Below are 16,488 nucleotides of genomic sequence, written 5' to 3'. Positions count from 1 at the left end.
AATCATAAGTGCTGTCTGCATCACTTATGTCACCGTGAATTGAATTCCTTGCTCTGGAGCACATACTTCATAATAATCCACAGTTGGAAATCTACAGTACAGGTAATTGAAAATTTATCTGTGACATCGGTCAAGTGTTTTTCTTTTTTGAGCTTGTTTGATCAGACGCCGTAAAAGCCCGGTTCAGGAAGATGTGGCTTTAATAGCTTTAACAGACGTAATTCATGGCATTTTTAGCCCTTTTGCGACTGACAGAAGTGCAGCTGTGAAATAGACGCTACAAATCCATTGGGTCTCTTTTTATAGGACATAAAACTGAGTGCTCGGACAGGAAATTCAAAGTGAGATATAAAAAGGAGCAATGACTTCTGTCAGTGCTTTGATGGAGACACTTTGGGCAGAACAGCAGATTTTATGCAGATTGTTCAGGTTGCTTTACAGCATCATTTTAGTTTCTTTACGAAATAGACGAAGAAGATTTAAGCTGATATATGAAGCTGGTAAAAATGTTATTTCAAATCTTTATGATTATCTTACATTTTACGCAATAGTTGCTTTTTGTCTTCACGATCTGATGCTGTGATTAAATGCTAATTACAGTCATTTTGCCACAAAGTGCTTCAAGCTACAAACAAACAGCAACTCATTTAAAAAGATCCCATCTTTAACATGTATTTTTACTACGAACACTTCCACCGTTGCTGTAGGACAACATGGTGAAGGGCAGCTGCTACGATACTAATGGAGATATGTATGGATCTAATGATGCACAGAGGCTGCAGCACATACAGCTGGCGAAGGAGCCGTCCTCCCACTGGATCTGTTAAGGAAGCCAAGCGATGTCACCAAAAGTAGAAGCAGCACTAAAAAACAATGCTTTTTGGAGCTCTAAATCTGTCACATCAGAGCAAAGGGATGCAGCAGAAGGAAAGTGGAGGGAAATGTCTTACCATGGCCCCCTCTGGTAAGAAAAGGCATCCTGTTGATGGCAATAGGAACAGTACCATGCTTATTGTGGAAGTGGTGGACATGGTGCGTAGTGCTGAGACTTGAAGACACACGTGCCGTTCCAGTCTGGATGGGGAGAACAGTGAGCAAAGCGAACCAAAATGCTAGTCTGGAACAATAACTCAGGCCCATGCCTAGACAAAAGGGAGAGCAGCTGCCGCGCTGTCCAGGCACAAAGGTGGCTGCAAAGAGTCGACCCATGTGTATTAGATCCAGGAGGGCCCAGGACAGGCAACTCTGCCAGGCTTTGGCAGCCTTGGATCGTTTAACTTGAAGACAGCAGGACATCTCACTGACAACCTGGGCTCATTTCTTTCATGGTCCCTTGGTTTGATCAGCAAATATTCATTAAATTGAAAAAAAAAATTGGGAAAAATCGCCTCAATGGATCCAGAGGAAGAAACCAAAATCCAACTGTTTCGTTAAGAAACTTAGTCACAGCTAACGCATCTATTCTTGATTAACATATTGCCGTGTCGAGATATCTAGTGGGCAAAAACGCAGATTTAAAATCTCCGAAAACCACCCTGAAGCACATTCTTTTAAAAGTGAGCCGGGTGTATCCAACATGCAGGGAAGATAGAAATCCAAAAAGCGAAGCCTGGGGAAGAATCCACACACAATTTCAGACAGCAATACTGCTCAGCCGTTAGATTTAGGCATGATTAGGGGCAGGACGGAGATTCATGTGAGAAGAATTCTGATAAGAGTCTCCATTGCCCACAGGTAGAGCTCGAGGACAGCTGAGCCTGCCCACCAAGAACTGAGCCCCTCCACCGCAGCAGAAGGTGTAACTCGCTTCCGTAGGAAAACGGATCATTTCATTAGGCAGAAAAATCACAAGTAGCTCAAAAATACGTGCACGTGAGGGTGCAGCGATGAAGGGTGATGCTACAGCTTTTGTTCCTTTTCAGCTCGGGAATGGGCAGAGAATAAGAACGGGGAGGGGGGGCAGAAAGAGGAGAGAGGGAGCAGTATCTGCAGCGGAGAAGAAAGCAGAAAATCCTCAAAATAAATAAATAATTTCGCAGCAGCTCCTCATTCAGTCTCTCACTGGCGCCGCAAATCCAGCAGACTACAGCCTCTGGCGTGGCAGCGATCCATCAGAATGCAGCCGCAGCAGAATCTGTTTCAGATGAACGTCTCATGCTCCACCTGCTCAGTCTCATGCAGCAAAGACTGCTGCTGCACTGCCCTCACTGCTGCTGCTCCTTTTTCCTGTATCCGCTCCCGTTCCCTCGTCCAGATCTGCCGCCTCTGACGGAGGACGCTTAATGTGACGGCGGCATGCCTGTGCGTCTCTGGAGGGAGGCAGCTGGTTCTCCTCAGATCAGATGACTGAAATGTAGCCTTGGACTGCTGCAGCAGGAATTATGCTAATTAAAAAAAGCACCATCGTATCGTGGTGAATCCAGGATGGGTGAAATTCCAGGACAGCCCGGTGAAAAACAACCTTGACGTGGGGTTGTGGTCGGATGAATGCGAGATAAAGGAGCTCCTCTGAAGGCAGACTGTAGTCAGGGGCTCTGATCCAGTGAGGCACAGCATGCGCCTCCGTGTGTGTGTTTGTGTGCGTCTGAGAAAGAGTCTGCGAGCAAATGAGTGAGAGGGGTGAGGGGGGGTGAGCGATCGCAGGAGGGAGGGAGACACAGGAAGAGGGAACAGGCAGCCGTGGTGCAAACACAGGAAAAATAGTGAGGCAAGTAAATGGGTTGTGTGAATAAATACATGTTAGAGAATTCACAGCGCGCTGCCTTGCAGGTCCTGGCAGTAACACGCAGGAATCATACTGCAGAGGAGGAGCCTGATTTAGGTGAGCTGTCAGAGCTGCTACAGAACAAACACAGGGCTCCCAACATAAAGACCCCTGAGCTACAAAAAACACAAATGATACAGGAACACAAACACCTGTCAAAATGATGCAACGCAGCGCGCTATCGTAGCCTGGGGCAGTGATAGGCTATGGTATGTAATCCATTTGGAGTAAATCAAGAGCTCGCATCAAAATTCAATCTAAAAGCTCTCTTTTCACAGCAGCACAACGCCATACCTTTGCTGTTTTTCACACTCCAAAATCCATTTCCACTAATCCCTCTGCCTGATGTATTCACCTCACATCTGTATACAAGTCACCTTTCTGTCTGGGAGCTCAGCAGCTCGTTTTTCTCGTGCTGCCTCCCCATGCAGAACTTATTCACAGCCACAACAGATCCCAGTTCAGAGGTATTCTGACGTCGTCTGAGCTGCTGGGGAAATGTGACGAGCTGACATCTGACACGATGAACACATTACGGGATAGGTGGGGACCGAACAGAGAGGGATGGGAGGTAAAGAGCAGGAGAGGCTGCAGCTGTATCAGCTAAATCACGGTCGATAGAGATATCAGCTGGGATTGCCTAGTTGGTTGAAAGGACACGCATGGAAACAGGAGGACAGAGGCAAGCCATGCAGCACCACCTCTCATAGTGACAAGAAGTCGACGCAGGCCATTACTCAAAGAGGGGAGGGGGTGGCGCGTGTGGGGGAGCGAGGCCGATTGAACAGAAAGAACCGAGGAGGGATGTGTGCTCAACACTCTGGAATTTGCTGCTATTACAAACATAAATAAACAGAAAGAACTGTTTCCCATGTGTTCTGATCTGAGTCACCGGCAGATTTAAGTGCTTTATGTGTAGCGTCGTCATCTATAGGTTCCTCAATAAATCTCCCTGCATCTCATCTTAGTCAAACGCACAAGAGCGGCGATGCACGGCGCTGCCCGGCTCTAACATGCAGATCAATTCACAGTAATGGCTATTCAGTGACGAGAGAGATGAAACCAGCTGAAAAGGATGTTTTCTTTCTTCCAGCAACGCATCACAACATCAGCCATTTTCTGTCATACGCGTGAGGGCACCGTGGCCCCGGGGTGCGAAACACAGCAAAATGTGCACACAGCACAGTAAACAAGGCATTTATAAAACATGCAAAAGCTTAGCAGTCAGAAGCATTTAACGGAAGGGTTCTGCTTTGTTAGATAGCAACATAGAAAGCAATATTTCGCTGCCATTTGCTTTGAGAAATTCATTCTTTTTTACCGCGTTTGGTAAAATATTGAGGTGAAATGATGTATTTTCATGGTTTTTCTTTGGAAATACTGTTGATTTTCTCATGTTTTCTTATCTCAAGTGACATGTTTTGTTGCTTTCTTAGCCAAATGCAGTGTTTTCCTGAGACGCTTGTTGTGTAAATGTCACCGTGTTTTCTGAGCTGCTGTCGGGATTTTCTTCTTCTTTCTGTGGACGTGTTTCTGTCTTTGTTCTTGTGTTTACATAATGTGTCTCTGCTCAGGAACACGTAAAGGGAAGCATGCGAGAACCAAGTCAGCAACAACGCAGCAGGTATAAATAAAAGCAGCCTTTCGTTTTGCTGCTCCACTCAGGTCTGAGCAGAAGAGGACGGAGTGGGATGACTGATAAGGGGTGACTTCGGCTGTCAGGCTGTCCAGCGATCATCTTTCCAGGCAGTGAGTGAGTGATATCTTGGTGAGAGCTGTCAGCAACAAAGGATTGGCATTAATCAGGTTGCATGACGCTTGCTAAACATAAAGATGGAGCTGGAGAAGACGCAGGGTAGCGATAACCTTGTGTTGCCCTTGGTTATTTAATAGGCTGGACATCCCACTCAGCTCTTCATATTAACACAAAACCAGACTCCCCTCTTAGGATATACATCAAATGCATATTTGATGAGATCTATTTTTAAAAGTATTCCGACGGACCTTTTTAAGATTTAAAAACTGTCCTATATCTGCAATTCCAGACCACTAAATCTTTCATTTGTATCTTTTTTTATTTGATTTCCAATCAATTTTCCAATAGGAGAGCTTCAGCGTAGTTTATATATACGATGGAGAAGAAAAAAAGGCTTTAAATTTCCCTGCAGAAAAAGCACGAACCAGGAGGTCGACCGTATCCTTGCAGATGACATGATGTGAGAGGACGTTTATGCCGTTTTAAGGACCTAAATGTGCATGTTTGTTCTTCGGAGGATTGGTGAGAGATGATTTCTCACAGACATCCAGTCTCGCCTCAGGGGGTAAAGTAGCAGGATTAATCATAGCACTTTCAGATTAATTACTCATAATGCGAGTATCCTCTGAAAGGCATGGCCTGCAGTTGTGATGTTTGGTTGGTTTCATTAAGCTCAAAGCGACAACAACTAAAATAAACCTGGCTTAAACAGAGCTGGCGCCGTCATGCAGAATAGCTCCACCATCAGAGACAATCTCAGGTAATCAATCAGCTTGTATCGCCCGATGAGAAACCGAACCAAAAGTGCTCAGATAGTCAGTTTACCTGCATGTACAGCTGACTCTCCAGATGTAAATAAGACACATTTTTCAATGCTTAGGGGATTAGGCTACATTTCCATTCAAAGGCATCAGTGGAAAGCGGCGCTCTGGCTTCAGTTCTTTACCTGCAGACTGTTTTTTCCCTTAAAATTCACACCTTAAGTCCACAAGATTCTTCTCTCCGCTTTAAATTCAACTTTGGTGTCTTGGCAGAGGACCTCCTGTGAAAAGGCTGGCGACAGCAGGCTGCATACTGCTGGCTGCACATGGCGCTGGCAAAAACAGATTCCATTTACTTGTTTAGCTAAGCTTACTAGCCTCAGCATGGACCCGTGAAAGGAAGAGCGGCGGCGACGAATACAAAGGGGAAAAGCCACCAAATCTGAAATAGCAATTCCAAAAGTTTGTGCCTCAGATCAATAATAAAAACATTTAAGAAGGAGTGAAAGAGGCTTGCTTGAACTACCTGCCGAACTACCAGCAGCTACTTTACAGACACCTTTAACACCAGGATTTCGCATCATTTCTGTGGGTCTTCCTCATTCTGCAAACAAGGAGAGCAGCAACAGAGATGCAAAAAGCATGCAACAGTTGCCCCAACGGCTGAACCCCTTAAAGAATCTTTAATTCTGACCGTGCACAGTTATTAAGTCTCATATTTAGGCAAAGATGAAGCTTCTCAAAGCACGCAGTAGGCTTATGGAACTGTAGAAAAGACCTAAACTGTGTGAAAGTGAAGCTCTCAAAGCCTGACTGACACACCTAGATAATGTGGCAGGAAACCAAATAATTCCCGGATGAATAGATGGTTTTATTTTATGCAAACTTCAGTGAATACATGTGCATCAGGGGGCAAACACACGAGATTGTAATGAACTCATGTGCCAAACTTTCATCCTCCCTGTTCTCGCTGACACATAATGAAAGAATTCTGTAATAAATCCCTATTTCACAGTTCTTCTGACTGATCTCTCCCTATTTTCATTGTTTGTGCTCCACAACCTGCCACGTTTAACAGAAACGGCTGTTCAGGACACATCAAACCCCTCGTTGTAAAGTGCAGAGTCCTGATCTGAAGAGTGTAGCCAAGGATTTACCGTTATACCCTGCGTGCTCCAAGCTAACAATGTAATCAGTTCCAGCCACCGTCCCAGACTAAGCTACCTGTCACAGGGATGGTTCTGGCCCTAAGGGGATAGAGTCTTGATTTTCTATCATCTTTAGTAAAACCATCTTTGTATTATCTTGGTGTTTCTATGATCCAGGGTCTGAGCCTGGATCAGCATGTAAATAGCTCAGTACGCGCCTGTTTTTACCAACGAAGGAACACCGAGGCCCGCCGCATTCCTCGTGGAGATGGAAATGATTGTCCATGATTTTGTTTAATCTTGTCTGGATTACTGTAATTCTCTTTTCCCTTTTTGACAGAACAATTCATCTCTAACCAGCGTACAATTGGACCACAATTTAGCTGCCAGCCTGCTGACAAAGACATCCAGTAGTTCCCATGTAACGCCAGTCCTGATTTCTTTACATCGGCTCTCCCTGGACCTTCCCAGAGCTTTGAATAGTCAAGTCCCTATTTATTTGTTAGACTTAGTGAAGCCCTACAACAACAGCAGGACCCTCGGGTCCTCCGATCAGGGGCTGCTGGCTGTCTCTCGGCTCAGAACAAAAGGATATTGTGCTTTTATTGTTACCTCTTTGGAACTTTCTGTTCTGTTTGGTCGTTTGAACAATTTCTAGCCATCTTTCCAGGTGATTAGTACAGTTTACCAGCTTGAGTCTAGAAAGTCTAGAAAACACAGAAAGCCTGCAGAAAGCCTCCATTTGCTGTTAGCTGTGGAGCAGACCGGATAAACACCCAAAAGTACAAACCTCAGGAGCTACATTACTCTATTAGTTCAACATTTAATTCAATTAAGAGTTAGTGGTAGATGGGAACCCAAAGAATTCAATATTCATTTAATTAGAGAGTATGTTGTGCAATAAATGATCACTTATTTGTGTGATTAACTGCTTCCAAGATTACAATTAACCGACATCATGAAGAAATGATTAAAAGTCATTATGGTGAAATGTTGTGTTGTGTTCATTTCCGTTTATTTAGAAATGCCCTTTCTGTTTCATGAAGGCATTCTGTGAAGTGGCACGTTTCTGACATTTTTCAGAAGTGCTGCAGCCACAGTTTAACTCAGGAGGAGCGACGAAGGGAAGCCGATCCTTTCCTCGAGTTGGAGGTTTGAAGTCATCTAAGCAGGCGCCTGAATGCATCTGACAGGTCTGTTACAAGTGAAAAATATTGAACACATGTAGCTTATTAAAAAGCTTTTGATGCACACAAAATAAGCCGACATGCCTCCTCTTCATTTAAGTTTTGGTGCCGCCATCCCTGCATAAAAGGAAGTCTTGATTCAGACTGTTCTCATTTGTGGTTCCACGATGTTTCGAGCTGCCAGATGCCATCAGATCTGCCTTCAAGAATCTGTTAAAAGCAATAATTCCCAAAAACAACTCCTCTCCCAACACATCTGACGCTCTAATACACCAAAGTCACACTCACTTTGCACTTCTGTATGCGTTCTTTTTGTTCTCGGTGCTTTAAATAATCCCTTTCTGTGCTTCAGAGTCTGAATGTGAGCGTCTGAAGTCACCACAAGATCCAACACTATGACCTGTCACTTTGTTTGGGGCCTCCTACGTATAGGGGAAATAGTGCCTCACACTTCCAGTTCAGACTACAAATGTCAGACCTAATCTTTATCTCTTAATGATGCCCTATTGGCACTTTGTTTCATAGTTTACACCCAGACAAGAAATTCTGACCCCTAATTGAGATAATTGAATTATCTCCCAGGAGTAAGATGACATTTCCAAACATATAAATGGACCAACAGTTCAGTCTAAGGTTTATCAGGTTGATAAGTGATGAAGGGAGTATTAACCCTGCGGTTTGAAGCTTCTGCATCTTTGGCCAATTGATCCCGACTCACAAAACGATTAAAAAGATGAATCATTTCATCACAACTTATGCAAAAAAAAGGAGGAAAACAGGTCTTCTTTTAACACTTGATAAAAGGTTAAACTTTAAAGCTGTTTCACACTTTTTGAATAGGAGCTTTGGCTAAATTAATAAAATGTTAATGGTATCTTTATTAGTTTAGGTGGGAGGCGATCTATCTATCTATCTATCTATCTATCTATCTATCTATCTATCTATCTATCTATCTATCTATCTATCTATCTATCTATCTATCTATCTATCTATCTATCTATGTCACTATGTGTTTTTTCTGGTTAGTTTCTGTTTAGCTTTGCCGTTCCCTCACCTTTCCTCGGCTCCCTCCTGCCACTCGTCAGCTCCACTCCCTTCACCTGTGTTCATTACCCTCAGCTGTATCCTCTCACTCATCACTCTCCCCACAGTATTTAATCTCCCGGTTCTCTTCTGCTCTTCTTTGTCAGTTTCTCTCTCAATATACGTAATATAAGTTCCCTCCTGGCTCCAGCTCCCTCACCCCCACGCTTTCCACCCTGACAATATATATAAATATACATATAAAAAGCTGGTTAAACTGTGACTGAAATGCTTTGCTAGTTAGTTGCTGAAAGTTTGAGTTCCCTTAGTGCCTTTTATAAGATATAAATCCTTGTTTTTATAAACTGTTTGTAAAAAAGAGGCATAACCTGATGCTGATAACACAGGTGGTAATTTTCATGATTTACCAAATTACCAGACAAGGAAGATAACACTGACATAGAGGGAAACCATATAATTAAGGATCAAACCTGAGCCGCATAATTTATCACTGCTTCTGCGGCAAAGGAAAAAAAACATTTATTTTCTCTCATTTTCTGGAGGATTCAGATGCAGAACAAAAGCTTCAGATGGTGAAATAAATAATATCACTGCTGCTGATCACCAAACATTCCCAGTCATCTCTGATATTTTGCATGCAGCAGAAACCAGGGCTAAACCAAACCCTTGGCTTGAGAGGAAAAGCTTGAAGTCTCTCACTATTTCCTCACAAAGCAATTAAAAACTGTCTGTGAGCCATGATGCTACACCCTTTGATGCAAAGCATACATGCCTGGCATGATCACAACTCATGTGTGCACGGCCCCCAGCAAAGAAACATCACACACGTGCGTCCTCTGCAAACTGAAAAGATCAAGCTTCCTCTTTTTTAAATGATTTATTTACTTATATGACACCGTCGTCTTCTCCAAAACGCACTCATTTGGACGATATGGTCGATGATCACGTTAGAAAAGCTATAAGCGGCTTCATCTGGAAGGTAAAAGTGAGGTTCATTACGGTCACGAAAGGAGTTTAACTAATGAAAAATCCCCATTTTTTGAGGTTAACCGAGTAATAATACAGTCTTAACTCAACCGAGAGTGTTTTAATAGTGTTCTGCAGATGGTCCAGAACGCGGCGGTTTATAAAGCTGTTATATCTTCATTTGTAAGTCGCTTTGGATAAAAGCGTCTGATAAATACAGAAACATTTAATAAGTGTTCTCATGTCATTGGTGGAACAGATGAAGGTCTGGAGCTCACATCATTGTTGGAAATGCAGCATTTAACTGCTCGATCCACCTGCCTGTTTGAGTTGTATTTCCTTTCTGCAGCTTGTAAAGTTGGTACTTTACAAAATGAGCTTTACTGAAGGGTATGAAGGACGACTCAATGCCTGTCGCATCTCTGTCTTTGTTGAATTGTTGAATTGTTGAGTTGTTGTTGGCTCAACTTTTGCTGAGCCGATCCCAGAGGTGAGAGGCGGGGTTCACCCTGGACAGGTCGCCAGTCCATCACTCTAAGCACATCTGACTGTAAAGTATCTGTTTGGTAAAGCTGGAGGTGCAGCTGAATCAAACTGTAAAGTAACCTGAACTTCGAGTGTCAAATCAGAAAGTATTGCACGAACATTCATTGAATCAAATCATCAAGAATCAAATCAGATGACAAAGGAATAAATATGTGTGCCACGAGTACATCAGCATCTGCGTTAGAGGAGAAAATGTAGGAGGGACAGCGGCTTACTTCACAATAGAGGGGAAGCTTAGCAGATCGTTTTATTATTCATTGAACATGGAGGGAAGTGAGGGAACTATCCATTAAAATGAACAGGCAGCAAAGAAAAACCTGAAGGTTTTCTCCTGCTGAGCATGCAGCGATGAGCGCTTTGTTGTGCGATGACCAGGGTGAGAGAATGAGGAATAGTGAGGGACAACGAAAAGGGGCAGAGACAGAAAACAAATGACAAGAAAAGGAGGGTTTCTGAGATCTGGTGCAGCTCAGACGATTTGTGGAAGGCAAAACCTTGTTTGTGAGGAAAAATTTGTAGTACTTCTACGATGCAAATGGACTCTAGCTTTAGCACGAACGGTGTGTAGGTTTGGTAGAGGGGGAGCAGCCATGCACGCCACATGCTGCAGTACATGCAGACTGCAGAACAACAGACAGACCAAGCAGCAGCAGCCAAATCGGCTACAATAGTGTCTCCAGGTGTTGGATTCAATAGCTCTCAAACAAACACAATACGAGTCGGTTTGATTTCAATGATCAAATTCCTGGACGTACTATTGCAGAATGTGAAATAATTACATGAACATGCTAATGCTAACAGTTGTAACCTGGTCTGCAGAAGCTTAAAAGCCATTTGGGTGGAATTGACTTGAATTTGAGCCCCATCTTCTGAATATTCCGTCACTAAACCGTTATTTCACAGAGAAACAAACTAACTGTGTGCTGACATGTGAGTTTAAAAGTGTGTTGAGTGTTCAGCCATTTCAATTATCAGATTCCTGGAAGTACTATTGCAGAATGTGTAATAATTACATGAACATGCTAATGCTAACAGTTGTAACCTGGTCTGCAGAAGCTTGAATTTGAGCCCCATCTTCTGAATATTCTGTCACTAAACTGTTATTTCACAGAGAAACAAGCTAACTGTGTGCTGACATGTGAGTTTAAAAGTGTGTTGAGTGTTCAGCCATTTCAATGATCAGATTCCTGGAAGTACTATTGCAGAATGTGTAATAATTACATGAACGTGCTAATGCTAACAGTTGTAACCTGGTCTGCAGAAGCTTGAATTTGAGCCCCATCTTCTGAATATTCTGTCACTAAACTGTTATTCTACAGAGAAACAAACTAACTGTGTGCTGACATGTGAGTTTAAAAGTGTGTTGAGTGTTCAGCCATTTCAATGATCAGATTCCTGGAAGTACTATTGCAGAATGTGTAATAATTACATGAACGTGCTAATGCTAACAGTTGTAACCTGGTTTGCAGAAGCTTGAATTTGAGCCCCATCTTCTGAATATTCTGTCACTAAACTGTTATTTCACAGAGAAACAAACTAACTGTGTGCTGACATGTGAGTTTAAAAGTGTGTTGAGTGTTCAGCCATTTCAATTATCAGATTCCTGGAAGTACTATTGCAGAATGTGTAATAATTACATGAACGTGCTAATGCTAACAGTTGTAACCTGGTTTGCAGAAGCTTGAATTTGAGCCCCATCTTCTGAATATTCTGTCACTAAACTGTTATTTCACAGAGAAACAAACTAACTGTGTGCTGACATGTGAGTTTAAAAGTGTGTTGAGTGTTCAGCCATTTCAATGATCAGATTCCTGGAAGTACTATTGCAGAATGTGTAATAATTACATGAACGTGCTAATGCTAACAGTTGTAACCTGGTTTGCAGAAGCTTGAATTTGAGCCCCATCTTCTGAATATTCTGTCACTAAACTGTTATTTCACAGAGCAACAAACTAACTGTGTGCTGACATGTGAGTTTAAAAGTGTGTTGAGTGTTCAGCCATTTCAATGATCAGATTCCTGGAAGTACTATTGCAGAATGTGTAATAATTACATGAACATGCTAATGCTAACAGTTGTAACCTGGTTTGCAGAAGCTTGAATTTGAGCCCCATCTTCTGAATATTCTGTCACTAAACTGTTATTTTACAGAGAAACAAACTAACTGTGTGCTAACATGTACGTTTAAAAGTGTGTTGAGTGTTCAGCCATTTCAATGATCAGATTCCTGGAAGTACTACTACAGAATGTGTAATAATTACATGAACGTGCTAATGCTAACAGTTGTAACCTGGTCTGCAGAAGCTTGAATTTGAGCCCCATCTTCTGAATATTCTGTCACTAAACTGTTATTTCACAGAGAAACAAACTAACTGTGTGCTGACATGTGAGTTTAAAAGTGTTCAGCCATGCAGCGACACCACAGCTGTCCAGTTATTCCTCAAACTAACCTCCCCAATACCTATTTTATGTGGATTGTAAGTTTTTACAGGCCACGGAGGTGGGCTGAGGAAAGTAAAGGGATTAGTAAATGGGCTTTTAACAGGTCACAGAAGCAGCAAATTTGTAGCTGAAGAGAGCTGCGACCTCAGGTAAAGAAATCCATCCCACAAAGATATAGATCAGGAATGATGTATAGTCTGCGGTTTGAGCGCAGTTGTTTCCAGTGTGAGGCTGTTCTTCCTGCTTGTGTGACCATGTGACTCAGCGTGAACAATGATAATCCAAGGTGACACACCGGGGTAAAAAAAACCATCTTTGTGGTCTTAAATGTACCATCATGGAAAAGTGTGAAATCATGATGACATTTTTCTTTTAATAAATAACTTTGATGCTTTAACTTAATTACACGAGGATGGGTGAAACACTCTTATATTACAGCAGGGCTGCCACAGAAATAGTTACGTGCAAAGGTCAACTATAATTAGCTGTGTTTGCATCATTTGATTAGATTAAAGTTTCAGAGCATCTGTAAACTAAGCAAACAAAATCCGGCTCAAAGCACCGTTAGACTGAATGATATTGACTGGATTTGGATGATTCACTTTCTCTTTTAAGAGCCTTGAGATGACTTTTGCTGTGATTTGGTGCAGATAAAAGCAGTCACTGGACTGAAAACTGGGCAACACAATGTAATTAAGCATGTATGCAACGCTGCTGCTCGAGTCCTGATTAGAACCAGGAAATACGACCATATTAGTCCAGGTTTCAGGTCTCTGCTCTGGCTTCCTGTCGCTCAGAGGATAGACTTTAAAGCAGCTCTGCTCGTGTGCATCTCTGACATGTTAGAGCCTCATGAACCAGCTGGGACTCTGAGGACCTCAGGGAGGCGTCTAAATAACTGAATAAGCTGATAATAAGGCTGCCTTTCAGGTTTATGCTCCTAAAGTCTGGAAAAGTCTTCCAGAAGATGTGAGAAAGGCCGCAGCTCTGTTTAAATCCAGGCTGAAAACAGTGATTTAGCAGTGCATATGACAGCTGAAAGTGTTTTATCTGCACTCTTTGCTTCTGCATGTCACAGTTTATGTTTGTTTATGTCACAGTTTATGTTGGGATCCACATGTTTTCAGGTTATGTTCTTGCCATGTTTTTCCCCTGCAGCCTAGTTTCACACATATCACCTGCTTCATTGTTCACAGCTGCACCTCATCACTAATCACTCCCTCCACAGTCTCCTGGTTTCCTTTCACTCATTGCAGAATCCTCACTAACCTTCATGTCGTGCCACTGAAAGTTAAGGCTGGTTTCCTGCCTCATAGTATTTACTCACTATTTAATTCCCAGTTTAAGCATTTTTTAATCCGGCTCTGTTTTCTCTTGCTTCCTGTTTTTGTGTTTTTGGAAATAAACCTTTTTTTTAACTTAAAAGAACTGCCTCTGGGTCCCACCTCTCCATCGTTCCTGATAGTGCATATGACAGCTGAAAGTGTTTTATCTGCACTCTTCGCTTTTAATTGACTTAATTAATGATTATATTTATGTTTTTTACGTAGCTGTAAAGCACTTTGAATTTCCTTGAGTGCAAACAAACCTGCCATGAAAACATTTATGCCGGTCCACAGAAAAATAGGCTGCTACCTCACAGTGAAGGCTGAAAAATTGTACAATAGCTATATTGTGCTTCCTGAGTCCTTCACTGCTCCCGTGGTGCTATTGTTGATGTTTCCACTCCTGCTGCATCGTGATGGCACCGGCAGCTTAAAGATGGCGGCAGTCGCCACTCTTGAACAGCTCCAAAATGCACTGTTAGGTGGAAGCAAACCCCCCCCGAGCTCCACAGCACCGTGTGTCCAAACGTACGAGCTAATGTCTGTCTGAATGGTGTTCTGTAAATGTAAATGTGATTTATTTATATAGCCCTTTACAACAATCCATTTCGGTTTACATCAGATAATAAATAAAGAAAAGAATAAGTACAAAACAATAAAATAACAGTAAACGCAATAAAATACAGCAAAATTGAATAAGATAATATAAAAGAGTCTCCATACTACTGGGTATTAAAAGCCATCTAAATAAGTATGTTTTTAGCCTGAATTTAAAGGGGCCCAGGTCAGAAATTAGACCCAAACAGAAGGTGAACAGAAGGTGTGCAGTAAATTAATTTCTTTTAACTTGTTGCAGAAGCTTCAGAAGCGATGCAGAAATAGTTACGTGCAAAGGTCAACTATAATTAGCTGTGTTTGCATCATTTGATTAGATTAAAGTTTCAGAGCATCTGTAAACTAAGCAAACACAATCCGGCTCAAAGCACCGTTAGACTGAATGATATTGACTGGATTTGGATGATTCACTTTCTCTTTTAAGAGCCTTGAGATGACTTTTGCTGTGATTTGGTGCAGATGAAAGCAGTCACTGGACTGAAAATAAAGAAAAGAATAAGTACAAAACAATAAAATAACAGTAAACGCGATGAAATACAGCAAAGTTGAATAAGATAATATAAAAGAGTCACCATACTACTGGGTATTAAAAGCCCTCTGAAATAAATATGTTTTTAGCCTGGATTTAAAGAGGCCCAGGTCAGAAATAAGACCCAAACAGAAGGTGTGCAGTAAATGAATTTCTTCAGAAGCTTCAGAATCGATGCAGAGTTTGAAACGTAGACCATAATGCGGTGGATTTTCAAACCGTGGTGCAGACGCAGGCTTGCTGGCACGTTATGTAGACGAGTGATCTTTAAATTCTTCATGGCAGCGGGTTAGAACTTTACTGAGCATCAAACGGAGTGACAGCGTGACTTTTTGAGAGGAACAGCCAGTGAATGATGTATAAGTGAGTGTGTCACTTTGTTTTTCTGAAATGCAGCCAGACAGAGGCCGGGGTGTCTCTGAAGGCCTCTGTGTGTGTGTGTGTGTGTATCTCGCCTTTATGATGTAAACTGAATGTAACCTTTCTCCTCTCACACAGCCCCTGCAGTATGGACTAGGTAGCCCCTGACTTTCTGTGAGCCGGCATAGGCGAGCATTCATCAGAGCCTCAGCTGCTGCGTGGTCTGAGCGTCGAGCGAAGCCCCCAGGTTCCCATGGAGAGCAGGGCACAGAGGGACAGTCAGCGCAGGGTGGGGACTGACCACTTGGTAATCAGGTCTTGCATAATGTTAGTCCCAAAATTGGATGGTGCTTGAGAGATGCTGTGCTGAATATCATCGAGGAAATGAGCTGCGAATGAGAGGCGGTTAATTTTGTGTCTCTACACACCCACCACTCTCACTCAGCCTCTTGGAGCGCCTCTGACCCCACTTTTACTCCCTTTATTGCCATAATTACAGGTGCTCTTGCTGACTTCACCTGCAGGCACATTAGGATTGGCCCTACCTCTCTGGCAAATCTGAAAAAACCCAAAACAAAACACGATTTCACTAACTGGCCCTTAATGACTATCATTTTAAAACATCTTCTTTAACCGTTTGGCTGTTATCAGGAAAATAAACCCTCCTTCCTAATACAAATGGATCCTCTGTGGATAGAAGTGCTCGAGCTAAGCTCTTATCTTGTTATTATAAGGCCTGAAACTGCCTGTGGCTGTTGAAATCGGTCATCTCGCAGCGGCTGTCTGATACACAGCCTTCCCAGCTGTTCTTTTAAGGAAATCTCTGTTTTACTGTTTGCTTGAACCACTGCAGTTCAGGCTTTTCCACCTCGTTCACACAAAGTGAGACGAGGCTTTTTGTTCATCACTTGAGACGTTTGCTCAGTCATAACTTCAAGCACACATAGTGGAATATACTCTCTGTATCTATGGTTTGGACAAATAAAAAGAGATATATCAAATAGATACTGAAGAGGGCTTCATCATTAAGCTAAAAGCAGACCTG

The 16,488-nt window shown here is 42.4% G+C and overlaps 1 protein-coding gene across 8 annotated transcripts in view; it reads right to left on the bottom strand.

Annotated features, from left to right (window-relative positions):
* The window catches only part of nrxn2a (neurexin 2a), a 129,859-nt gene that overhangs the window by 36,104 nt on the left and 77,267 nt on the right, over window positions 1-16,488 (bottom strand). For 2 of the 8 annotated variants that reach the window (XM_072374336.1, XM_072374337.1), the window contains exon 1: window positions 951-2,595. The exons of the other annotated variants lie outside the window; for them this stretch is intronic. In XM_072374336.1, the coding sequence (XP_072230437.1) occupies window positions 951-1,296 (346 nt within the window). In that variant the 5' untranslated portion in view covers window positions 1,297-2,595. Of the gene's footprint in view, window positions 1-950; window positions 2,596-16,488 lie in introns of those variants that run through there. 8 annotated transcript variants of the gene reach the window in all.

The sequence above is a fragment of the Leuresthes tenuis genome, unplaced genomic scaffold (genome assembly GCF_036924035.1).
Source record: "Leuresthes tenuis unplaced genomic scaffold, fLeuTen1.0.hap1 SCAF_21, whole genome shotgun sequence".
In the NCBI taxonomy this organism is placed as follows: domain Eukaryota; kingdom Metazoa; phylum Chordata; class Actinopteri; order Atheriniformes; family Atherinopsidae; genus Leuresthes; species Leuresthes tenuis.
The sequence above is the reverse complement of the archived record's forward strand: the minus strand, read 5'-3'. Positions and strand labels throughout refer to the sequence as shown.